General features: G+C 40.9%; 1 protein-coding gene across 1 annotated transcript in view; it reads right to left on the bottom strand.

Moving 5' to 3' along the window:
* Nucleotides 1-5,294: 5,294 nt before the first annotated feature.
* NUFIP1 (nuclear FMR1 interacting protein 1) overlaps nucleotides 5,295-27,444 on the bottom strand; it is a 32,157-nt gene continuing 10,007 nt past the window's right edge. The window contains exons 6-10 of the mRNA XM_048850817.2: nucleotides 19,913-20,005; nucleotides 16,766-17,031; nucleotides 14,910-15,038; nucleotides 12,972-13,213; nucleotides 5,295-9,543 (exon numbers count right to left, since the gene is read on the bottom strand). Of these exons, the coding sequence (XP_048706774.1) occupies nucleotides 9,208-9,543; nucleotides 12,972-13,213; nucleotides 14,910-15,038; nucleotides 16,766-17,031; nucleotides 19,913-20,005 (1,066 nt within the window). The 3' untranslated portion in view covers nucleotides 5,295-9,207. The remainder of the gene's footprint in view (nucleotides 9,544-12,971; nucleotides 13,214-14,909; nucleotides 15,039-16,765; nucleotides 17,032-19,912; nucleotides 20,006-27,444) is intronic.

Here is a 27,444-nt window from a genome sequence, read left to right as displayed (position 1 = left end):
GATCTTCTAAATCCCAGTCTAGTGCCTTAAGCACAAGACCATTCTTTCTCAATTGCAACAAGGGAAACCCACAATTGAAAGTGTATATTTAGCCTATCAGTCCAGAGTCAAACAATGCAACCCAAGGCTTTTACCTGGCAAGGCTGAGAATTAACACTAGGCTATGGGCTCAGCATTACTCCTAGGGGAATTCTGCACCACTGCGTGTGTGCATACTTAATGAGCCGTGCATATTTTTAATTTTTTGCACAGAAAAAAGCTTCTGCTGAAAAGTTGCTGCAGTTCTGCTTTTTGCCCACCAGAGGGCGCTGTGGTGATAGAGAAGAAAAAGAGCCTGCCTTCTTCACAGCACCTGTCAGGCCAGGTCAGGACACAGGGGATATGGGGAAACAGAAAGCGTGGGGTGTTGTCAGACAGGGGCTCATAAGGGCTAATAGGGGAGAACAGACTGGGGTGGGGGCTGAATGGGAGTGGAGGCACAGGGCTACAGGGGGAGGGAGGTGCAGGGCCACATAGTGATGGAGGAGTGGGTGCAGAGGGTGGCTGGGTGGGGGCACAGACACATGGGGACAGGGGGAGTGGTCCAGGGCCACATGTGGATGGGAGGAGTGGGTGTCTGAGTGGGGGTGGAGAGGCTAGGGGTTAGCTAGGGTCTGCCTGGGGAAAGCTCCCTAACAGTCCCTCCCCACCCCTTCCTTGCCCCCCAAAAAACATGTGCCATACTTTTCCCACCCGTACCCAACAACCCTCCAAGTTCACGCTAAGGCTCCTTCCCAGCAATTACTTCCCTCTCCCTCAGCTCCTCCATTACCCCTGACTTCCCGCAGCCTTTGCACTGCTTCTGAGGGATGCAGGAAATATGGTTTTATATTGTAGCTTAAATGAATTATTACTCAGAGTTCTCTATTAAGATGCCTAGTAAGGAATCTATTTGTCAAAAAACATTTTCTGAATCTTTTTTGTTGTTTCTATCGTTACCGACATACTTGCTGACAGGTATTTTGAAATAAATGACCAAAAATAATTGAAACTGGTGTGATTATATTGTGTGAGTCTGACAAATAAAATATGCAGCATTTTGCAGAAATTGAAAATAGTGTGCGCAGAATTTTTAATTTTTTGTTGCCGATTTTTAAATTTTTTGTGCGGAATTTCCCCAGGAGTAAGGCATGCAAGTGGCATAGTATAGCTCTTGTACATAAATGATCAGAGATTAATATTCTCTCTAACTTCAGAGAAGCAGCCCAGCGACTGCATGAGGGGAAATCACACATCCTCCCACAAAGGAAAGAAACCTTTTCAATCTGAATAGCACATTTAAGAATCTGTTAAATATGGGCCAATTAGTCACTGGTGTAACTATTAGAAGCAATGGAACTACCCCAGGGATGAATTTGGCCCACCACCTTTGCCTCAATCTCGCATTATAACTAGAAATTTAAAATAAAGCCCCTTGCCCTTAAAGCTGATAGAGGTGCTTAGCCTGCTCCCGTCTTCCATACACCAAATCACACCATAATGAAATGCCAAGTTTCTACTTTAATTGGTCCCATAAATATCAGGTACTTACACCTTTATGGCACCATTATATTTATTCAATTCTATGCAAAAAACAAAGATTTTTTTTGAAACTGGGTTTATACTTTCTTCTTCTTCAAAAAGCCTGAAATGTTGCTGCTCCATCCCCAACCCCCCTAAGTTAAGGTATTTTTTTACTTTAGAAAGAAACAGAAGTGTCAATTCTGGTCTTCCATGACTTTGCTAGCCAATGCCAAGGCTGTCTCAGGCATGGATTAGGAGATCTCACACCTTAACTAAATGGGTAAACAGTACTACAAAAATCTTACAGACATGGCGTCTCCCAGAAATGTGAATTAGCAACTGAAGTTAAATAGGTGCCAGCAAAAACAAGGGGTGAAAAAAAGGATTTTTTTTTTAAACCCTAAGATTTACTCTGCCTTCACAATATAAGGCAGGCAAATTTCAGGAGCTGTTTTGAGTAGATCTAGAGAGAAAATAACTACCTAGTGTTTAAAATAAAGAAAAGAAAAATTAAAATGTAGAATTAACTGGCCTTAACTGAAAAGCGAGGCATGCAGTTTGAGAGACCAAAAAGGCTCCTAAATGTGGTCCTAGCACATGTCATATTTGGAACTCAACATTAGGAAATAACCTTAACTACAGAATTGCTTTGGACAATGTACTGGCATCCTCCCTTTCACAACCTAAACATTCCCCATTTCATTTGGTCTTTTGACCACTCATGCTACCAGATCAGAGTTCATTCTGTAAGTCTTTTTAATGGGAGAGCTCATTATTTCCCCACATAAAGTTGGTGTAGGAAACAGAGTTAAAAATATACCTAATGCATGCATAGAGCAAAGGGTTGTCCTCCAGTCACAATAAGTAGATTAGTACAGACAAGTAAATGCTGACATTGCTAGTTAAATACATTATGATCCTGTTCAAAACCAGGATCTTAATTTTCCTAATTCAGATAGACCAGTGGGGCACGCTTGAAAGAGGTTTCAAGAGCCTGATACATGCAAAGTGCATATTCTTTTACGAGTACAGAAAGATAAGTCCCATTATCAATGTAGAGAGAGCTATTTCTGTGAGTTCTTTTTATGACACAAGTAATATTCCCACTACCTGAGAGGAAACCCTACCTCCCCCCACTCCCTCCCACACACATCCCCCTTTTAACCTAAACTTTAGTCATAAGGAGCACATGCATAACCTAAACATAAGGAGCACATGCAACTGCAAACTAGGTTTGCATGCATAGTAACAACTATGCCACAAGGGGCCCGTTAAATTCAGAACTGACAGTTTGCCTGTGTAAATACTCAACTTGCATACAGAATCACAATTGTGCACATACCAAATAACTATATATGCATTTTCAAAGAGAGTCAGACACTTAATCTTATGGAGTGGGAGCACAGTTCCAAGAGACACTATGGCTAATGGGGCTAATTGTTAGTTGCTCATTCGACTTGTTTTATTTTTTTTTCTTTCCTGTGATCTTACATTGCTTTTCTTTTGAGTCTTTGGTCTCCCTTGTCAGTGAGGAGCCCTAAGTTTAGACCCTTACAAATTAATCAGTCTCAACAGGAACAGTTTTTCCTGATGAAATCTATAGTGTAAAACTTTTTTTTAAAAAAAAAAACCCTAGTACTGTGCTTTGGAACATCTTAGATCTTTCAGCGTGTCACATTCTCCTGGATGTTAGTTTTGTTTTACTGTGCTGGTATGTGTTTTAAATGACAGGAACCTATACAGACAGACCCGGTACAAGTTTATATAGCATGTACAATAGAGAAGAGATGGAAAAATTGTATTCTGCCAAGAACCACCACATCTTATCAGTTACAGACAGGAGGCTCTGCCTGAAGAATCTATTTAGGGACAGTCACAGGAACAGCAGATGGGAAGGGACAAATCACCCAAGCAAAGAAAGCAGGGAAGTGAGGGGAATATTTACAAGTTATTAAATGTTTCTAGATTATATCAATACAGGAATATTGAAGACTGATACCACTCTGCTTCACTAGCCCCAGTGCCCTTCCAAGGAACAATGCTGAATACCTAAGTACTTTTCATCCATCTCTCTCAAAATTACAAGGGTAGTTAAGCATTCCCCTTGGTTTACACAGATAGGGAAACTGCGGCAGCAAGGTTAAATCAATAGCCCAAGGTGATACAAAGTCAAAGAGCTGGTAATGAACCCGGCTCTTTTTGACTCAGAGTTTGGATCCCACTGCCTTCTCTTTCAAACACATGTAGATATGGAATTTTAAACATTTAGCTTCTTTCTATAATCTTTTCTTTAGTGTTCTCCTCTCTTCGGCTCTCCAAGATCAGCTTCCGCACCTGGCCTCAGCTTTGCTTGGGTACTGATGAAGTCCTAGGACATTCTCCATCCTTCCCTCATGCCATTTAAAATGTTCCAAGAGGAACTGGAACTTGCAGAGAACTACAAAACATTCTTCTACCTTAACCAATAGCCATCTTTAAAAATAAATGGTAGACATACTTCAGCCGATGGTAGCCAATGTAGCCCGCTTAGATACTGGTATTAGTTTTGTGTGTGTAAAACCCAATGAAGGCTGGACTTCTACATGTGTAACAGGATGAATCACCAACATATTCTACACTAGTTCTAAAAAAATATTAGTGAGGTTACAAGACCTGCATTTTTGTCCATAAAAGACTTTATAACTGTAAGTTCAATGGACTGCTTGTGGATAATGGGGTTTAAATGATGAACAGAGGTGAGCATTGCTGTGGATAGGCAACGTGGGGGTGATGAGAAGGTCTTGATATATAGCTTTCTAGGTAGGGTCAGCGGATCCCTGTTTTTAGCTCCAATTCTCTGAATTGTGTCATAGTATTCTGGTTTGTGAGGGGGTCTCCATGGGCCACGCCAGGCCACCCTCATTGGCCAAGTGCGGGTTTAGTACACCCCGTCATTCAGTTCTCAGGATTCCTTGCTAATTCAGGGAGTTGCAGCCAGGTGGGCTCCGGTTCCCGGGAAGGGCCGCGTAAACAAACAGTCTATGGTCCTTGAGCTTCCAGGGCTGGGACCAAGAGCAAACAGCAGTCATGCCTACTGGCCTGCGGTAGGGGAATCCAGCCCCTCCAGCTCCACCAGGTTCCAACCCAGGGTCCTAGGAAACAGGGGACTTCCTCACTAAGGGTTTAGGCATCGGCTTCTACTACCTCCCCTGGTTCACTTCCTACCACAAATGGCATCCCAGGCATCTCCTCAGCTGGTGGTGGCCTGGCGTCCCCGTCAGTTTCTGCCATCGGCAAGTCATCTGCACTGTAGTCTGGGTTCACAGGCTCTGCTGCTTGGAGCATCCTCAACATCTCTGGAGGAGTCTACAGTACACATCCTTCCTCCTCCGCAGCCAGCCCTAACTGAGCTGGGCTGCCTCTTTTTATTTTGTTCTTCCACCTGGAGCATGTGCAGCAGGGGAAAGGGGGCACGGCCTCCTGGGCTAGGGTGACCAGACAGCAAGTGTGAAAAATTGGGATGGGGTGGGGGGTAATTGGAGCCTATATAAGAAAAAGACCCAAAAATCGGGACTATCCCTATAAAATCGGGACATTTAGTCACCCTATCCTGGGCCCACGATTGGTCCATCCCCGTTGGCCAAGTGCAGGGTTCTGTCCTGTTTTTTTATCCTATTTTTTAATTCTGAAGTCTGCAACTTTAGAACAGCTACAACACAAGTACAGACCAGCTGCAAGAACCTTCACGTAAACACAAAATCACAAGGAGATGCTTACAATTCAGTAATACAAGGCCACAAAGTTCATTTCTTTATTCCCTTCACAGACAGAAGCTATCCCATAAATGAGAAGCATTGTTCAAACAAAACAGAGTTGTCTGTTAAGTCACATCACCATTCACAAACTTGACTAAGGTTTAGACAGCTGTAAAAACAGACTTCAGTTTTTCTGGATTAATAAGTGAAACATGGAATTTTAAAAGGAGGGTAATGAATTTAATTCAGACATCTTCTGTAGCTAAGTTACCAAAGCTGGAAGGGGGAGGGGGCAGTAAAATGTTGAGTACTTTTATCCAGTGCAAGTCAAAGGCTGAAAGTACCATTTTTCAAACCATAATGCCATAATCCAACCAAAAATCAATAATGAAACAATTAAAGGCCATGCATAGCATAATAAAGAAATCAACCACTGCACATTCAAAATGCAACTGGTTATTTCTTACACAGCCACAGACAGGCATCTTCATGCAAGTGGGAGGAAAAAATCCATCATCATACTCGGATACAAAAAGAAAAGGCAAAGCTGCAGAAACAAAACTGCAGCTGCTTGACATAAGCAAGACAGGAAATTACAGCATTAACATTCCAATGTGAAGGCTAGATGAAAGGTATTAGGAAAGCTAATTCTGGAATGTCAGGTGAAACTCCCTATTGACCTACAAAAGGAACCAAAGTGAAAAAGTGGGGTTTTCTGTATACGGCCCACAGCTGCTATTCCTGGTTTAATGCAGCCTACCCATCTCCCCTTAGATTAAGCAGAAGCAGTTCATTCCTGGAGCACAAAGGGCAGTTTTAAATATATGCAGTACAAACACCACAAAAGCAAAATGTATTATTGATTTAAGACAGGTAGTCCTTCTATGTTAAATGTTTTTCCCAGAAAGGTACCTAACCACACAACGGGAGGGTGGGAGGAAGAGAAGGACTTCTAATGGGGCTATATCTACTTTTTGTAGAATTTTAATGATCTTCAGTCAGGGAACAGAGGTACAAGCAATTCATAGCAGAGCCTTCCTCACACAGGACCTCCCTCTGCAAAGGGAGATTTGCCACAAGCTTCAACAGGAACAAGAGCAAGCCCTTAAGGGGCGGTGGATTAGTTACCCCCCTCCTACCCCCAAAAGTGCAATTCTGTAGTAATCCTAACTTGCTCATTTTTTGTTTACTACACTGATGCTGTTGGATCATATTAAAGAAGTTCTGTATTAAAATCACAAATGAGTTTAAATTCCAGAGTATTACTAATTAAGAGGTCTCTTGGTTTTTGGTCTCTTGTTTTTACTGTTTCTCTCCCTCTCTGTGTGAAACATGCAAGCTGCTAATTGTGTTAGTACATCCTAAGACAGAGTCCAATCTCAAAGCAGTACTTTGTAACAACAACTACTCACACAGAGAGAGACTCAAAGCAATACTTTGTAACAGAAACAGCACACAGAGACTCCCTGCCCTTTCGTTGTATTTATCTCGCTTTGTTAACAACTGTGATTAAAATACAGATAGAAGATGTATGTGGATGGATGCTTGATGTGGATAATAACTGAATGATCAGGGAGGTACCAGCCTAAGAATCCAGTGTCCATCGGCTGAAGGAGGGGTCAAGTGGAAACAACCAGAGGACAGACTGAAATCCACCCAACAGCCTCAAGGATGGGAGAACCGAAGAACACAGAGCCGTCAGAAATGTGCCATCTGCTGATTGATTCAGCAACAGCATGATGAAGCAATTCCCATAGACTTGCATAGGAAGAAATTCCTATAAAAATGGACTCTAGAAAGTGAGAACTTTGGGGTCTGATTCTGCAAACCAACTTCCAGGAGCGTCAGATGTGCATCTGACAAGGCCCTGCTCCCTCCTCGTGTCCAGGCCACCTGACCAGTGGCTTGGCACGAGCAACTCTAAGGCTGGTAACTATGATGATAACCTTGCAGAACTTGTGTGTGTGAATAAATATGAGATTGAATGGAATGTTATAGCTATAACTAACTGCTTACTATGATTCTTTCTGTATTCACAATAAGATCCTGCTGGTTTTTATTTTATTGGTATAACAATGCAACTGCTGATTTGACACCCCTCCCCACACACATACCAGTCTGAATACAAGTGTATCCAGAAACCAAATTCTGTAAAGTTCCAATCTCCTTAGCTAAATTTTCGCTGTTTTTCACTGCAGTAAACTGTGTAAGAGCCACACTCAAGGTAATAAAATGAAGTGATGGTATGTGGGACCACCATGGGAAGGATGAGTCATCTGGATTGCAAGTACAAATATAACAAGTTTATGATTGCTGTATTTAATAATCTATTACATATACACATTCCTAGGACTCACCACCCTCTTACATAGGTGCCAATATTTATATAATTCCATAAATGTACACAGTATGTTACATAGTATACAGTGTAGCTATATATAGTAGAGCAGTAAAGATGGAATTTTTCAGCTATTCCCAGCCTCCTGTACTCCATGAACAAGATTTATTTCCACAAAACTGACAAGTGTTTTAAAAACTGAACAAGAGAACTTAATACATACAGCTATTGGATAATACAAAAAAAACCTACAGTCCGTAGCATTCTGCAGGTTAGATGGAGGGGTGCACTTGTACCAGAATGAGTAAAGCAAAGAAAGATCAATGCATTTCCTGAGAAGGCAATTTAATTTAGAAACTGAGCCTACAATATGTAAGAATTGTGGCTAAAATACAGAATGTGGGGAACTATTTTTAAGCAGATGAATGGACTAAGTCACTGTCATATCATATTTCCACTAGGAGCGAGACAAACTGACAGGTGAACTTCACAAGAAGGCACCTGACAAATGTACACACAATTTAACAAAAGGTGGCAAACTTATTTTTAAATCCTCAACTAATGCAACTTTAAAGCTCATAAAAGCTTGTATGAGATTTATAACTTCAGGCACCACAGAGAGGAATGAACATTTTGTATGAGTGACATTAATAGCACAATTCCAAGGAAATCCACAGGATGTGTCACTGGCATTTTAAAAATGAATCAGAAAACAACAGGTTATAGAATGCCAGATAATAGTCTTAATTTTATATTAACTAGGGGAGATAAAGAGAAACTCATCCTAGGAAGCCTCCTTTACTCCAAAATTATAATTTAAATACAGAGTAAAATATAGCCCTCATTCCTACAAGCAATAAGGATGACCAGCTACAGCAGTTAAGGCTTGAGGTGAAGCTATGTCTAAAGTTACAGGCAGATATTAAAGGATGGATAAAAGGTAGCAGTAGCTATTGGTTTGTCACTTAAAGAATGATTTCAAGCAATTTTCTACTCTCTACTTAACTTCCCATCTAAAGCTGCCACCACCTTAACTGTGCTTCCATTCTCTCTGCTCAACTGATTTATTGTACTAGTGGTAGATTTCGGTGTGAAAGTTTTAGAGCCAAACCAACTGTTTTGTAAATTTTATATTTTAAACCAACAACAGCTGAGAGATGTATTAAAAATTTATTTCAAAACATTCAGGGCCTCCGGTGACAACTGGTTGTCTGAGCATGTTCGAGAGCACCATTATCAACAGCATAATTTTGCTCGGATTATGGTTTTAAAACACTGGCATATTCTGTAATGAAGAGTCCTCAAGTCAAACCCAGGGGGCAAACAAAGATTGCTACTGAAGAAAGTTGTAACTATGCTCCACTACTGAACTTTTCAAGTAGAAGGCAAAGAGCCACCTGAAATGGATGCAGTTTCCACAAGGAAAGGGTCACTTCTGGCAGAGTGTTCAGAAAAGTGGTTTTAATGGTTCTTAAAATACAAAAGATAGGATTTTTGTTTTCTATTCTACTGTCTTTCAAAAAATATTTCAGTGAAGTACAAAAGTTGAGCCTTTGGTCCACCCTCCATGACACAGGCATACCGTAACAAACGTCAGTTTTCTTCACATCGACTTGCTGGGGTTTCCCATGTCTCCTCATCTATATAGTGAATCATCTGTGATGCCTGACTGATAGCTGCTTTTTCACTTTGAGCTATAAATAATGCATCTTGTTCTCCATCTGCTAATTGACGGTCAGAGCTATAAGAAACATTAGATCCATCAGGTCTGTCCGTCAAAAACTCCGCTGCAGCTCTAGAAGCCTGTCCACTGTCAGGTTCAGCGACTGGTTCTGTCTTTAAGTGAAGTCCAAACATGTCATTTCGGGTGATGTATCGAACACACTGCAGAATCACATTCCTTTCGTGTCTTATGTCCTGGGCTAATAACTGGAATGAAAAAGAGAAAGTGACGCAGGCTTCTGTCTCCCGAGTCAGTAACAGATGCAAACTAAACAGGTATGGTGGCATAGTTAGTTAATTTAGATGTGTTTACAAATGTATATAAAAGATTTGCAAGCAAGACCTGGAAGCAAAGAGGCAGGAGAAACTATCCTGTTAGGTTGAATTCAGGACTTGGAGCCAATCTCAGTTACCGCTGATTTACTGTGGGGCATTGGCAAAGTCAGAGAATTATCTGTAAAATGGGATTGCTTTCCAGAGATACTGCAAGGCTTGTAACAGTGATACAGTGTTTTGGAAGTTTTAATCAGTATGCAAACCTTATGACCCTGATTCAGTAAGGCACCTTTTTTCCCACTGACTTCAAACTGGATAACTCACATGCTTTAGCACTTTGCTGAATCACAGGGCTAGAGTTTTATCACTGCATTAGAGCTGGCTGAATTTGACAAAATCCTTTTGAATAAGCTGTCATTCCCAGTTTACCTACCTGGCAGAAAAATTAGTTAATACATCCAAATGCCATGTATTTTCTTTTCCCCCATGAAAAAATTAACAACATTTCTTCACTAGACTGCTGAAGGCATTATTTTCTTTGAACTCCTACTGATGCTTAGAGAAAGTTAAACGAGTATTTATACAACAGTTGGAAGACTGTAGGACATTTTTAGGGGTTGTGAACACTAGAAGTAAATGGACTGCTGAGTAAGATGTGAGTATAAAGTAGGGGGTTAAATCTGTGACTATCTGATCATTTACAAGAGAACTACTGTAAAAAGTTGCACTCAGCTGAACTTGGCATGTAAGATCTGATGGGAAGCAATTTTGTGCTATAAATTTATTTCCAACAAGGATGTCTATTTAGCCAGTTAACGGGTGTTTGCTATCCAGGATAGCTTTTTAAAAGACTTGCAGGCAGTTAGACCATAAAATGAACTAGTTACACTTTTTGATATTTACCTACACATAAAATTTTTGGTATGATTGAAGGCAGTTCAGCGAGTGGAGCTGATTGTAATCATTACACGCACACACACACAGACATACACACAGGGGGAGGACAATGTAATAACATTCTTGTTGGGGTAACTGCAGAATTCCCGAGTGGTGGCAGGAAGAAGCAGATGGGACACACAATCATCCTTTAATAAAGTTTGTTAACTCACCATCTGTCACATTATATTTAAACCATATGAGCAACTAGATGCACATCACCTTTTTATCCTGCTGTATATATTGACAGATCTTGGAAGAAATATAACGTATGGCTTTTGTTATTCTCAGTCAGTCTGTATGCTATAGATGTATCTAAACATACATTGTCATATGTGGGACTATGATAAACATCCTTGGAGTACTGAAGCCGATTTACTGAATGCCAACAGATCTGCTTTTAAAAAACCACATCATTTCACACACAGCACATTCTTTCAATAAGCAAATCCCTTGGGAGGGAGGGGGTGGACAGGTTTTCTAGAGACTTTCTGACTTGGTTTCTCAGAATTTTCACGCCACAGACCACTTCCTACAGTGGCAATCCTCTTCTGGATACCTCCCATCACAAACACCCACTCCAATCTACATTTTTCTTGCTACAGCCACAGTGATTAATGTATGAACAAGTAATGTTAGGACAATATGAAAGTGAGAAGACAAAAATAAATATGCTTTACAATTAAACGTCTGTTCCATCCAGCTAAGATCCTCAGCCCACATATTATATCTATGCAGTTTATTCCTTCTCTCTGGCTACAGAACTTGACATTAGTAGCCAGTCCTTTTTTAGGCACAGTTCTTGCTGTTCTGATCCCCAAGGCGCTTTATAGATTGGTTCCATCCTCAGCATTGCCACACCTCCAATTTCAGTATTGCTTGAAAGGAACCAGGGTTGTTTTTTTTCCCAACCTTCCTCTGCAGCATGGGGCAATGATCGCCTGTTATGTCCAGATGATCCTATCTCACCTAATCAATTCCCTGCCATTGCAGAGAGGCCTTGGGTATTAGTGGCACCTCAGTCTCTCCTATTTTTCTCTGCCTCTGGCACACAACAATTTAGTACCTGTAATACACGTGAGGACAGACTAGATGATTGAATGGTCCCTCCTGGTCTTAAACTCTATGAAATGACACAAAAAGAAAAGGAGTACTTGTGGCACCTTAGAGACTAACCAATTTATGTGAGCATAAGCTTTCGTGAGCTACAGCTCACTTCATCGGATGCATATGACTTTATGCATCCCATGAAGTGAGCTCTAGCTCACGAAAGCTCATGCTCAAGTAAATTGGTTAGTCTCTAAGGTGCCACAAGTACTCCTTTTCTTTTTGCGAATACAGACTAACACGGCTGATACTCTGAAACCTATGAAATGACAGTTTGATCACAGCTGAATCTGCCAGAGAAATGTAAAGAGCAACTGTGCTGGATGAAAGATTCATTTATTTATTTTATTGCTTAAGTTTAGCTGATCAGAATAGCCTCTGCATACCCCCGACTCATCCTCAGCTAGAAAGAAAAGTCATAACATGAAGACTGACTGCTTTGGTCAAGGAGGCTTCACCTAAATCTTCAGAACACCAGTGATATATCACTGAATCACTGTTTGTGAATCACCGAAAATTATATTTCTACATAGAAGAGGTCTGTGTGTGCAGGAGGGAACCATAGAATCATAGGACTGGAAGGGACCTTGAGAGGTCATCTAGTCCAGTTCCCTGCACTCACAGCAGGACTAGGTATTATCTAGACCATCCCTGACAGGTGTTTGTCTAACCTGCTCTTAAAAATCTCCATTGATGGAGATTCCACAACCTTCCTAGGCAATTTATTCCAGTGCTTAACCACCCTAACAGTTAGGAAGGTTTTCCTAATGTCCAAATGAGGAAGAAGGAGAGAAGAGGGTTGGATAGGATGCCTGATGTTCCCTGACAACCATTCTAGCTGATTAGAGATGTGTGTTGATGGGGCACAAGGCCACCATCCAGCCTGTCCCACCCAGAAGCCTGGTGATCACCACCTCGCTCAATGTAGGGCCTCACTTCAAGAGGGGTAGAGGGAGGGGAGAAGAATGGGATCAGAATAACGACTGGACCACATAAAAGCAAACAGGATTCATAATGTGCATCTTGTTTAGAGCAAAAAGAAAGTATCTTTTTTGCCCTCAGTGTAGCTTCCTAACTATGTGATTAAGTTTTCAATTCTGGCTCACCAAAGCAAGCTATAATCTGAACAGTACCACGCAGTAATCTGTTTACATATTTGTGCAACATTTTTGCTGAACTGCATGTTCATCCAGCCACTACCTTAAAAGAGCTGCTGCTAATATAGACAGATTTATACTGTAATATGACTCATGTGTAGTTAAAGTAAGACCCTTGTGTGGCAGGCAGCCATTATTTAAGAGACAGAGGTCCTTTACCATTTCCAGCAGTGTTGGACGACGTTTGGGCAGTACAGGGAGCGACTTCTTCCTCCGTCTGTCAGAACCTCTGCAGTGCCCTGTGTTTGTATTTGAGCTCGCCAACGTTGCACTTGTAAATTCTGCACGTTCCTTGCGGTTTATACTGTTTGGACTTTGAGGGATATTTGAAGCCTGAGGGATATTTCGGAGGATAGTCTGATTTTCCTTAAGAGCTTTTGCTACAATCTTGGCAGGAACTTCTATAAAAAGAAAGAACAAAACTGTGAGCTCTCAAAGTCCTAAAGGTCTCAATAACGATCACAGATCTCAATACCGACAGCTCACCTATTTACTACTACTGGTACTAGCATGCCCTGTTTTAATGATCATAGAGTTCTACAGAGGAGGGAATCTTATCACCATTCCCATAAGAGAAAACAAGCACACAGAAGTTAAGTGACTTGCCCAATATCAGAGAGCCAGCAGAGAGAGTCTGGATCAAAACTCGGGTCTCTGTCTTGCAATCAATCCCATGTTCTATACATTAGAGCACACGGCTTCCATTTTATAACCCAGTTTGCAGTGAAATACATGGACAATAAGGATGGCGCCATGGTTAGGTGCTAGCCTGTGACTTGCAAGATCCAAATTCAGTTCCCTGCTCTGCCACAGACTCCCTCTATGACCTTGGGCAAGTCACTCAGTCTCTGCGTCTCAGTTCCCGGTATGTAAAATGGGTGGTCATAGCACTTACTCCCTCGCCAGGGTGAGATGAGGAAAACTACGTTAAAGATTATGAAGTGCTCAGGTATTACTGTAACGGGGACCATGGAAGGAATGAGCTCTGCCTTAAATCAGAATGTGCACTCAATCTCCAAGCACTACAAGAATCTCTAGTGGTAGCACCCTTATGTGGAAAGTACTAGAAGCTTGGATATTAGCTCAGAGAGTGAGTGACAGCACCTTCCTGGCCCTCTTCACCAAACACAATTTTAGGGTAAGGATTTTAAGGCTGTTTTTTCCCCTCACATACATTTCTCCAAAAGTTCTACATCCTACCCAAAAAGAGAATTTATCTCCACCTTTATCTCAGAATAAGGTGGTAGGACAGGACACATAACATGGGGGGGAGAGGAGGGAAACAAAACAAGAAAAACAATATTGTGAACCTGCCACCCTTTGAGGAAACTCTGGAATGTAGTATAAAAAAGGAATGATCATTAATAGACAGGCTATGAACTAGATAAATCAGAGGTCTGATCTTTTAGGCAATTCTAATGTTCTCACTCGGTGAATCCTTGGTATACAAATGGTACAATGTGGCTGCTACTGCATATAAATAATGAGTGGTCTCTCCCCCAGGGAGTAACAGTTGCTCTTAGAGTAGCCTGCTGGGTTTTCCCATCCTTCCATTCATCCCATGTTACCTTTTTCATCCTCCATTTGTGTCTGTGTTTGTATGAAGTACACTGAAAGCAGACAGCGCTGCAAGCAAAACAGCAGAAAACCTTGCCCCTCAAGATACAAAACATTTGACCTTTAACACACGTATTCCCTCACTGCCTAACAAGCTACAGTGGCAGATTCAAGGCTGCTCTCAATTACTCCACCAGCAACCAAAGGTGCCAGGAACCAGGATGTTTTCCTGCTCATGAATACCCTGGAAGTAGAGCCAGTTATTGTTGTGTTTGCGTCTTTGGTTAGATCTAAGAATGTAAGTCTCTGAATATAAAAATCTGCAAATTTATATATTCATAAATGAGGACAAGACTACGGGAAGAGAGATGGCAGGAGGGGGACAGAAAGGCAGGAGAGGGCAAGGTGCCCGCACTATATGCCACCTTCCTTCTCAGATTGATCTTTATACAGAGACAAAATGTCTTTTCTGGTAAACTTTGAATGCTTTCGCTGATCACAAGAGAGAGGGCGAAAAAAGCTTGTTAGGCCCCAACTCACCCTCTGGCTCGCTCTCGGATGTGCTGCCATAGTTGGCCACCAGTGAACTCAGGGCAGAGGTTACCTGCTTCGGAATGACAGTCACTCCCAACTTTGCATCCTCTGCAGTTGCTCCATCCTTGTCTGACTCTGCAAAGAGAGTACCAAGACCTTTCAATGCTCCTAGATGTTGACAGCCAGCTTTGTCACCAGATCTTCTCCTGGAGAATATACATCTGATACTGGACAAGGTTATTCAACACCACTGCTTGATAAAATGCATGCTACTTTCTTTCCATTAACATTCAGGGGCAGGAGTTGTCTAACACTGATTTATAGCCCTGACAAAGACTGTAGCGGAAAAAACAGTTTGATTTCTCTGAACAAGGACTTGGGCTTTTGGCTCCATCTTCATATAGAGAATTTAATTACAGGCTTTGCTATTAATTGAATATAGAGAGGGAGAAACTTGTTTAGATTTCCTGGATGTAGCTGGGTGATAAATATGTGCAGAAATTAATCTTTTACAGGGGGAAGAGTTATTTACATTTAAAATTAGAATTTCCAAGGGGAAGAAATTTTGAGATTGCGAAATCACTCTAAGGGACATTCATATCAAGCTTATAAGACTATGGCAATGAAATCTCGGAGAATTTGAATACTTAAAAATATGTATTTAGCACCATCTGTATGCATGCTGCTTTAGCGAATAAAGAGTTTATAATCCAAACTGTTCACGATAACACAGAATGCCAGGGACCTAAGATACAGGATAAATGGACCAACAACTTATGAATAGCTGCTAGTGGGCAAAAGGGAAAAAATCTACTAAAAGCATCCCCAAGTAAACAATTCAAATCACAGATAAATTTAATGGGATGCAAAGGTACATGTACCATGACACACCATTTCCTTTGGAGGCATCACAGATATGTGATGTGGGCATTTAACCAGAAGGCTAATACAAGTCAGTTCTTTTGCATGAAACCTACATGGAAATTTTTGGGGAAAAAACATGCAAAACCCTATTGGTAACATTATTAGAAAGGTCTCTGTTGAAACTTTTTGTGGAAGCCTGGTTCAATTACAAGAATTAAAGAAACACTACCTGAAATCAGGATTTTGTAAAAATTGTATTGTATTGCCTATGCATTAACCCCACATTAGATTATTAAACATGAAAATTTACAAAAAAAAAGTTTGTCACTATTTTTGTTTTACTTTTTACATTTCACTCACCTTAAGACAATGAAGTCAGTTTCACTTTTAGATTCTCGGAACAGCAGAATTTGGTTTCAAACATAAAGGGACTTTCATTTTTTTCAAAAGCAATATTTTTGTGTGGAAACCTTTCTATTCCTTTGTTTTTAAATCAAAGTTTGTTTGTACAACAGTTAATTCTGGACCAAATTTAAGTTAACACTGCCCCTTGAATCTATTTATTGTAGAACATGTAATACTGTACGCAAACCTCTCCTTGCCAGGGTTTCCAAATCACTGACCAGAAGTACAAAGTTTCAGGATTCTTCTATGGACATTTTATGTTCTTAGCAGGAATTTCCATTCAAAAGGAAGTTCTAATGAAAACCTGGGTATAAGGCTCTTCAGTGAAGCTGGCAGCAACAAATCTATGACCTACTAACCTTTGAATTGCTTTGGCTGGAGTGCAAGAAAGCCCTAATAATGTTTTAAGTGGCAGATAGAAGAGTTGTCAAGTATGACAGAGCACTTATCAATGGCATCTTCCAAACCAAGAGTAAATTCTTTGAAAAGACAAGTTCTTTTCAAGTCACCAGCTCTCCTAAAAAGCTGTTACCTACGTAACATTAATTCCCCCTAAAGTAAAAGATTTCTCCAACCTCCTTCCGTCATCTTACCAGCATCACTATTTGCCAGAATGCCAAGTGGATCCACATCCTTCATACAGGTCTGTGCATCAGAAACAGATTGTTTTTCAGGTTCCTTAACAAATGTACGATTTTCTGGTCCACTAGCTGCATTTTGAGCTTTCAGCAGAGATGCATCATCTCCATCACCTTTCCTAAACTTCTTCCAGAACTGACGCTTCTGCTTCTTCTTCTGTCTTCCTTGCCACCCAGAAGTCTCTTCACCTTGTGGAGCTTTCCACATTCCCTTCATTTTGCTAGAGGAAAGAAAATGTAAAATTCTTACACAAATAACACCACACAAAGTAAATTAAACTAATCAAGGTAAGCCCCCCCCCCCCAAACAAATTTTAAAAACCCTGTGTCCTATAGCAGCCAAGAGATTAGAGGAATATTTATCCTTCAATACAATATTTTTCAGCTCTCCCATCTTACGTTGCTCTGCCCTGCTTCAATACTTTAATCCGCCAGTTTCAGCATATTAGTAGCCAAATGCAGTTTACTAGAACACCTATCTACAAGTGCTTTATTTGGCGCTAGTAAGTCTCATTTGGCTACTGGCACAATGAACTGAGACATGACAGAAGGAAGACGAAGCTATGCCGGACACAAACATGGGGGGAGGGGGGGAAAGACAACAAAGAAAGCGAGACAGAGAAATGGAGAAACACACACACACACACCATGGGGGTGGGATAAGGTATGGAGAACTCTTTCTCCCACATTTTGCTTTTATTTAGACTGTAAACTCATTGGGGCAGGAACTGTCTCTTACTGCATGTTTGTACAGTGCCTAGCAGAATAGGGCCATGAACTCAGTTGGAGTGTCTAGGCACTCCTCTAACATAAATAGCAATACTTAACCAATGTTTCACAGGTTAAGGGAGGCTGTGATGCTGGAGGTGCTGTCTTTTGACCAAGACATAAAACCAAGGTCCTGACCACTTGTGGTCACTAAAAACCCAAGGTACTTCTCAAGAACCAGAATTGGATGTCCCAGTCAAATTCCAATTTGGAAACTGCATTCTGCCCTCATCTGCTGGTTCTATTAGCAAATGCATTCTTCACTTCCTGTTCAAAACTACAGCATAACTGTGCAGTATTAACCAGCTGCTACATTCCACCCTGCAGGTAGCTACATTGAAATGACAGGTGAAGTGGTCATCTCTAATCTACTCCAGAGGGATGTTGAGAATTAACATTTGTAGAGCACTTCAGGGGGCCAGAATTCAAGGGTGGTATAAAAGTATCAAATGCTTTTGAAAAATCTTACTTAGCTATTTGCCTCAATAGGAAAGCTTCCAGAAAGCAAGCTGAATCCTCTTCTGTCTCACACATCAGTAAATTTGCAAGAATAAGCACCAGTTCCAGATTGCTATTGTTGACATTCATACCACAAATTACAGCTTTTTGGACAGCAGATTGAGTTTATAGGACTAAAAGTTAGGAAAGAGGCTTTTTAAGAAAGCCAGGGTTATAGAGATCACTTACTGAGAACAAACAGGACACAGTTTCGGTCATTTTTCTGATCACTCTTCTGACCAGGAGAAGTAGGAGATTTAAGTATAATTGCTGAGTGACACCTAAGGGCTGCTGCTGAGTCACAGCTCACTAGTGAAGCCACATGCGGTAAAACAAAAATTATTAAATACCATTGATTTTGTTACTTTGACAAGCCAGACTCACTTTTAACTTCAGTTACTAACCAAGTAGGAGAGTCGCTTAATGTCTGTTTTCATGCATTCAGTGCTTTAAATTCACAACTAATACTAGGAATCAAGCACCTGTTGAAGTGCCCCTGCAATTGCACACTCCTCCCCACACCAGCAAGGAGAATCCCATCTTATTTCTTTAAGAGCAGAGGGCTTTGCTATGGGCCAGAAGAGATGAGTAAAGGCAATCTGAGATGTATCTGAGATGCTACAAGAGATATAAGTGACAGGAGTGGCTTCTGAAGCTTCATCTACATTAAGAATATTTGCAACAGTGGACATTACCAAAATTAGGTTACATTGGTATAAGTCCACTTTGCATTTGTGCAGCCCATCTATATGAGGGATTTGCACAGGCATAACCAAATCAATGTAGTAACACTGGTGCAAGAATTTTTACTGTAGACAACTTCAAGGCCCAAGCCCACTTTCCCACAGCAGAAAGAAAGGTCCACAAAGAGGCAGGAAGGAGTCTGACATAACAAGCTGGGAACATTCTTGCTGCCCCCACTCAGATCCTCTGGTCCACTAAGCCAGACCCTGGAGGTTTGGGAGATTATAACGCCTTTAAAAAAACCCTCCCTATAGCAGTATTCAAGCAAAGCCACTGATGAAGCTCAACATGAGGCAGACAGTATTCAAAAAGGTGTGGAGGAAAAGAGCAGAGGCCACACACGTGGAGGTATGGAGAGGGGAAAAACAGATCAGAGTACATGAGGGGAGTGAACAAATAAAATCCAAGAGGAACAAAGAAGAGCCCCAGACGAGAAATCAAGATGAGGCAAGGTGGAAGAGATGAAAATAAGAGTATTGAAGGTACTTTCAGCTACCAAAGCAGTTTACAGTGATAATTAGATAGCTTAGAAACTCAGACAGATCATTCCTTCTTAAGTTTGTTATTATTACTCTGACCCCACCATTTGAAAAATGAAGGCGGGGGGGGAGGGGAGAGGAGGAGAGAGAAATACAATCTATAATCATAAACCAAGTAACTTTTTTTGTTTTTTTCCCTCTCTCTTGCAAGGGGAAGCAGGGGGAGAGTGCATTAGACCAGTCAGATTCAGGTAGGAGGCTAAGTCACACAATGTAACTTCTCTTTCAAAGACTCGGCGTCTATTACTTTAGCCTAATGGCTATTCTGCAACTTGGTTTTCTTAAACAAGCCAGAGAGTGGAAAACTCTGCAAACACATCAAAAGTTGTAAACGTATTGTTTCAACTGGATCAGACTCACTAGTCTGTGGAATACTGTGGACAATGTACTAAATTGGTAACATGTTGGTGGGTTAAATGAAGGATACAAGTGCACTCAGTTTATATACATGTACAGTGAAAGTTACAAGTATTTGCACAAAAGGTAAAAAGAATCAAAGATAGTATTTTTGGACCAACTACTAGAGTGAACAAAATTGTCAGAGAAAGCTTACCCAAACTGCGTAGTTGTCAGCACTTCTCCTCTCTCCTCTTTTTCTTTCTGTAATGCTTTCTTCTTTTCAATGTTGGCCAATGTAGGAAAGTTTCTAGAGCAAATATATATATGTTTGTTTTAAAAATGTTTTACACACCCCTGGTCTAACCCACATTTGCATTATGACCAGCACAGGAAAGATTTAGTTGCATAAACAAAAAAATGAAATATTAAAATCAAATTGTTTCCTCCTGAAGCAGGGATTGGTTAAGAAAAATACATATACCTCTACCCATATATACGTGGGTGCAGATGGACCTTGAAGTGCAGAGCTTTTTACACACATACACACTCTCTATGACAGAATAGGATTCTGCCCTACAATTTTTTATTTTAAGCGCTTCGTGCAATCTAGTTTTAACGGTCTTAAAAGGCACAATATATGTTTAGCAAGATTTTCACATGGAGGATGAGACTGAGTTTCTGCTTATCAGTCTCACTGACACTGGGTTTTGAGATTAAAAAACCCACAAAAGTGTATCACCAAAACAGTCTCTGGATGCATATTCAGCCATGACACTTTCAGTATCTAGCTGTCATTGCTCTGTAAAGCACTTTGAGACAGCAAAAGGCTATACATAATCGTCTAATTCTATTCTGTTCTTTAGGAGAGTAATTCAGGTCATTAACATTTTATAAAGTCTATTAAGATGGAAGAGTGAGAAGCCTAGAACAGCTATACATATATATATTACCAAAAACAGTCTTCAGACCTAAATATTTAGTCTTGTCACACTCAGCTTCCTTTTATTATATATCAGCAAAAGTTAAGTGCTAAAAAGTCACACTGATGCAAGACAAGGTGAAGGACAAGGATGGAAAAAGCAGAAGTGGTTTCTGAAAACCCTGCCTTGAACAGGAACTCTGGTATTAGGAGGTTTTCACCAATCATGCTTAGATTCATGTTTTCATAGAGATTCCAAAGCCAAAAGGGACCACTGTGATAATCTAGTCTAATTTCCTCTGTAACACAGGCCAGAGAACTCCCGCAAATAATCCTGCTTTGAACTAGAAAATTTCTTTATAGAAGCATCGAATCTTGATTTAAAAGTTTCCAGTGATGGAGAATCCACCAAAACCTTTGGTAGCTTGTTCCAATGTTAATTACCCTCACTTACGTACACCTTATTGTCAGTTTGAATTTGTCTAGCTTCAACTTCCAGCCATTGGACCTTGTTATACCGTTGCTAGATTGATGAGCCATTCAAAACACATTCACTGTGCCATTTATTATGAAGAGAGGATTTAAAAAAAAAAATCTTTAAATGTATTGATTGGTAATAGGATATGAAGCCTGTTACCTTCAAAACAGACTAACATGGCTTACCACTCTAAAACCTGTTACTTTCAGGTCACCAGTTCAAGTGCAGCCTAGATTGCTCGTCACCAGAAGTCACAATATGGTGGCTATTCAGTAGCCTATATGCAGAGTAGGCAACATTAATCCAGACCCCAGTGGGAAGGTGCCCACATTTCAAAATCTACAATCACAAATAGCTTCTTTGTTGGCAGAGAGATCAAGAAATGAAAAAGCATAGATAACTACACGCTTATGGAGACAGTCCTTCTAGGTCAGGGGTGGGGCACATTTCTGGGAAAGCTTAAACTTTTGCACATGCTGTACAAATTCTGAGAACTTCAGTGCCCAAGCTTGTCCACAAAGTACCCACACTACAGAGAAATGAATCTTTTTGTTTTTCTGGCAGAGATCTTAAGAACATGAGAATGGCCATACTGAGTCAAACCAATGGTCCATCTAGCCCAACATCATGTCTCCCAAAAGTGGCTGGTGCCAGATGCTTCAGAGAGAGTGAACAGAACAGGACAATTTATTGAGTAATCCATCCCCTATCATCCAGTCACAGCTTCTAGCAGAAGCATGGGGTTGTGTTCCTGACCATCTTGACTAATAGTCACTGACAGACCTAACATCTGTGAATTTACCTAATTCTTTTTTGAACCCAGTTATACTTTTGTCCTTTACAGCATCCCCAGCAACAAATTCCACAGGTTGACTGTGCATGGGGTGAAGTTCCTTTTGTTGGTTTTAAACCTGCTGCCTATTCACTTCACTGGATAATGTCTGGTTCTTGTGTTATGTGATGGGATAAATAACACTTTCCTATTCACTTTCTCCACACCACTCATGATTTTATAGACCTCTATCATATCCCCCCCGTTGTCTGTTTTAGCAGCTGAACAGTCCCACTCTTTTCAATCTCTCCTCATATGGAAGCTGTTCCATACCCCTCAATTTTTGTTGCCCTTCTTTGTATTTTTCCCAATTCTACTATATTGTTTTTTGAGATGAGTAGATCAGAACTGCATTCAGTATTCGAAGTGTGAGCATACCATGGATTTATATAGTGGCATTATGATATTTTCGGTCTTATTTTCTATCCCTTTCCTGATGGTTCCTAACATTGTTAGCTTTTTTGACTGCTACTGCACATTGAGGAGATGTTTTCAGAGAACTAACCACAATGTCTCCAAGATCTCTCTTGAGTGTTACAGCTAATTTAGACCCCATCATTTTGTATGTATAGTTGGGATTATGTTTTCCAATCAACACTGAATTTCATCTGCCATTTTGTTGCTCTGACACACAGTTTTGTGAAATCCCTCTAACTCCTTCCAATCAGCTTTGGACTTAACTATCTTGCATAATTTTGTATCGTCTCCAAACTTAGCCACCTCACTGTTTACCCCTTTTTCCAGATCATTTACGAATATGTTGAACAGAACTGGTCCAGTACAGATCCTTGGGGGACCCCGCTATTTACCCCTCTTCACTGTGAAAACTGACCATTTATTCTTACCCTTTGTTTCCTATCTTTTAACCAGTTAATGATCCACGAGAGGACCTTCCCTCTTATCCCATGACTCCTTACTTTACTTACGAGCCTTTGGTGTGAAACCTTGTCAAAAACTTTCAGAAAAAGTCCAAGTACGCTATATCCATTGGATCACCCCTTGTCCACAAGTTTATTGACACTCTCAAAAAAAATTCTAATGAACTGGTGAGCATGATTTCCCACTATAAAAGCTGTGTTGACTCTTCACCAACATATTGTGTTCATCTGTGTGTCTGATAAATGTGTTATTTCCTATAGTTTCATCCAATTTGCCTGATACTGAAGGTAGGCTTACCAGCCTGTAATTGCCAGGATTGCCTATGGAGCATTTTAAGCAAAACAAAAAAAAAAACAAAAAAACACCCAAAAACCTGGCATTACCTTAGGTATCCATCAGTCAGCTGGTACAGAGGCTAATTTAAGTGATAGGTCACATACCACACTTAGTTGTGCTGCCATTTCATATCTCAGTTCCATCAGAACTCTTGGGTAAATACACTCAGGTCCTGGTGACTTATTACTGTTTAATTTATCAATTTGTTCAAAAACCTCTTCTGACAACACCGCAATTTGGGTCAGTTCTTCAGATTTTTCATCTAAAAAGAATCTTGTAAAGAAGCTCAAGTTAAGGAAGACTGCTTCCTGTATATGCGTAAATGCCTAAAAATAAGTCCTATCAAGTCAAGAAAAAGGTGGTTGGGGGGGGGGGGGGCGGGGAGAAACGCTCCTCTAAACAGAGAGAGTATCTGCACTATGGAGGCATCTCTTCTCTTTTCCCAAGCTGAACTTGTTTTTGATTTATAGACTGCAAAAGAGAAGAATGAGGGGGGATTTGATATCGGCTTTCAACTACCTGAAAGGGGGTTCCAAAGAGGATGGATCTAGACTGTCCTCAGTGGTACCAGATGACAGAACAAGGAGTAATGGTCTCAAGTTGCAGTGGGGGAAGTTTAGATTGGATATTAGGAAAAATGTTTTCACTAGGAGGGTGGTGAAGCACTGGAATGCGTTACCTAGGGAGGTGGTGGAATCTCCTTCCTTTGAGGTTTTTAAGGTAAGGCTTGACAAAGCCCTGGCTGGGATGATTTAGTTGGGGATTGGTCCTGCTTTGAGCAGGGGGTTGGACTAGGTGACCTCCTGAGGTCCTTTCCAACCCTGATATTCTATGACTTAACATTTCTCAGGGCATATGTCCAAAAATTTAGACAAAAAACAGAACAGTTTTTGCCTCTTTTTCAAAGGGTAGCATGACAAGGACATTTTCCTCCCCAACTAATCAACCAGTCAAAGAGAGACTCATAAAACAAGGAAGGGCTTTTAAAAGGTCAGGTACAGTCTCTGCCCAACCAGTGGACAAAAAGCAAACTCCAGTATCTAAGCGCCTAAAATACTCTGTCTATCACTTGGGAAAGAATTGGTCTTGGTAGATTGATTTAAATCAAAGCAATTGAATCACTGATTTTAATCATTATATAAATCTGCAAGAAGGAAGCCTTGATTTAAATAATTGATTTTACCTATTTTCCTAAAGAAGGGCTGAATCTCATTGGTTGGTAAGCATTAAAACATACTGATTTGCAACTATATATAGCCTTTACACTAAATTTGGTGCTTTTTACTAATAAGGAGGAAACACCATACCTACATACATTTTTTAAGCAATTATGTAGCTTACAGGCATTTGTTCAGATTCTTAATTTTTACCTTTTACATTATGTAGAAAATGGCGAATGATCCATTTCTTACTTCCTAGATTAATTTTTTACTTGTAATTTGTGTCAAGCTGTATGTGAATGTAAATTTAAATCCAATTAGAAAAAACCCCCACAAAAATAGCATTTTAAAATTGTTTTTCCATTAGTTAAATAAAACTACCTTAAGTGTGCTGGATTCATAAGAAAAAAGTTAATGAAAAGATGTTTTGCATTTAGAATTAACTGATTTATTAAATAAAATAACTGTAGTTAGCTAATTGAACTATTGTTTCTGGTCACCAGGTCCTTCAAGGTTTCAGAACTAGCAGATCTCAGCCTCTCACACATCATTTTCATTCACAGACTGGAAAAAAGAAACAAGCTTCCCTACTTTTTCAACTCCCAATTACTTTCTGAACTTTGAAAGAACTAATAATTAAATTGAACTAGTTGAATAAACTAAAGAAATATTCTCTCTGCACCTGCAAAAGAGACTTCTGCTATCAAAATCTGGTTTAGCCCTTTAACGAACTCTGGGTACTGTTTAGCCAGTGATTTCCATATGTTCAGTGCTTTGGCTTTCTTTAAAACTTTAACAGCAAACACATATTGCTTAATGGTATTTTTTTAATTTATTTAAATAAAATTAATAGATTAGTTTAGGCCCTGACCATTTTAAATACTTTGATTTTTTTAAAAATAAATCTGTATTTAATTAAAATAAAATCAATGTTAAAAAAAATCTTTGTTTTTTAGCCATCTTGAGCAATGATCTCAAGTTGCAGTGGAGGTGGTCTAGGTCGGATATTAGGAAACACTATTTCATTAGGAGGGTGGTGACACACTGGAATGGGTTCCTAGGGAGGTGTTGGAATCCCCTTCCTTATAGGTTTTTAAGGCCCAGCTTGACAAAGCCCTGGCTGGGATGATTCAGTTGGTCCTGCTTTGAGCAGGGGGTTGGACTAGATGATCTCCTGAGGTCTCTTCCAACCCTAATCTTCTATGATTCTAACATCTGCTAGCAGGTTAGCAAATTGTGGCATGCCGTACACTCCCCGTAACTCAACCTGTTAGCACATTAAAAATACTAACTGCCTCGTCTTTACTAGTCATGTGTTACCAAACACGGGATAAGAAAACACTTTTTCCTGGTGTGGTTGCACCAACAGAGGAAACAAGACCACTCTAGCAGTAGAGTTTACTTCAGCTAAAAGACCACAGACAAACAAACAATCTTTTGGTCAGCATTCATACTCATTCATGGAGCACCCAAGTGTGCACCGCAAAAAAATGTAGAAGACAGTCCCTAACCTGAACAGCTAGAAACATGACAAAACTGGATTGGAGAAAAAGTGGAGCAAGTGAAAACAAACAAGATCAGAAGGAGATGGTCAGCTAATGCACATTCTACTATACCTAGGCCTGAAGACCAACTGAAAGGGAAATGTAAGAATTTCAGATTACTCCAGAGTTGCCTTGCTATAACCTTCATAATCTTTCCCCAGAAGAGATGGCTAGGGAAAGGATAGTTTGATTCCTTATGGACCAATGGAATGCACAGGTTTCATTATGAAGGAGTACTTCCCATATTACTCTTGAGGGAAAAATCAAACAAATAAAAATTCTGTGCACAGCATTCTAAAATTCTGCAAATTTTATTTGTCAATAAATAAATGTGAAGGCTCCAGCATGGCAGTGGGGAGCCCAAGCCACTAGCTACCCAGAGGTGGGAGATCATCCTGCAGCCCTCACCCCCGGGACAGGGATTCAGCAAGGAGGCTGCACCTGACCCCGCACAAAGGCCAGGCCTGACCCAGAAACACCCCGGGGGCCTGCTCCTCTGTGTCAGGCGCACAAGGTGTGGGCAGGTAGGTTCAGCCCAGCAGGATCCAAGTGTAGAGGGGCTTAGTATGGGGAGGTCCAGGTGTGGGGTGAAAGGGTTCTGTGTTGGGAAATCTGGGTGCAGGCTACTCAGTGTGGGGGGATCTGGATGCAGAGGGGCTCATTGGGGGGGTTCTTGGTGAACGGGCAATGGGACTCTGCGGGCGGGTGGCTGAAGCTCAGCGGGGGGATCTGGGTGTGGGAAGATGGGGCTCAGTGGTGTGGGGGTCCAGATGTGGTCCAGGGGCAACGGGGTGAGGCTCAAGGGGTGGGGGGGGTTGATGGGCCTGCTTAATGGGGGAGCCCCACTTGCTGCAAGGGGGCGCCGCATGCCAGGCTCCTGCTTCCTCTCCCCCTTCCTTTCCCCACTGTCCCCTGCCCCATCTCACCCCCTTTCTTCCCCCCCACGCTTCCCCCATTTCCTCTGCCCTGCCCCCCCGCTTCCTCCCCCAAACTAGATGCATTGGCCTCCTCCCCAAAAATTCCCTTTGTTTCCCCTGTATTTTCTGCAGGGAAGCGAAGAAATCTCCAGGGGGATATGAATTCTGCACATGTGCAGTGGCACAGAATTCCCCCAGGAATACCATATAAAGGAAGCAAGATGAGAACAATGCACTCTGAGATAGTAAAGAAGGCAAACATATTCATGGTAAATAATTCTTCTTACCCTGCCTCTCTCCCTGCATACAACTGCCAAAACAACAAGTCAAGAGACTTTTCCACATGCTGGAGGGAAATACACAAATGAGATTTACTAGCTTTATCAATAAAGTTGACATCAGAGCCCTCTACTGGTTGCCTGCATTGTCTGTGAGCACAGAGGCCCCAAAAAGCACCTCACCACACCTGCCTAACTTTAGGTTTCTGAGGCTGAGGAGGTGCTTACCAGACCCGGAGACTACCCAAACAGCCTCAGGACTTTCAATGGAACAGCAAGTCCATAGTCACCACCACAGTTAAAGTGACATTTCCTAGATTAAAAAAGTTCTGTTTAGGCAAGCTAAGAAGAGAGAAAAGTATCAGTTTTCCTATTACAGGTGGGTTTGCATCCTTGGTGTAGG

Source organism: Caretta caretta, chromosome 1 (genome assembly GCF_965140235.1).
Source record: "Caretta caretta isolate rCarCar2 chromosome 1, rCarCar1.hap1, whole genome shotgun sequence".
NCBI classification, from domain to species: Eukaryota; Metazoa; Chordata; order Testudines; family Cheloniidae; genus Caretta; species Caretta caretta.
Note: the sequence above shows the minus strand (reverse complement) of the source record. Positions and strands in the feature narration are given on the sequence as shown.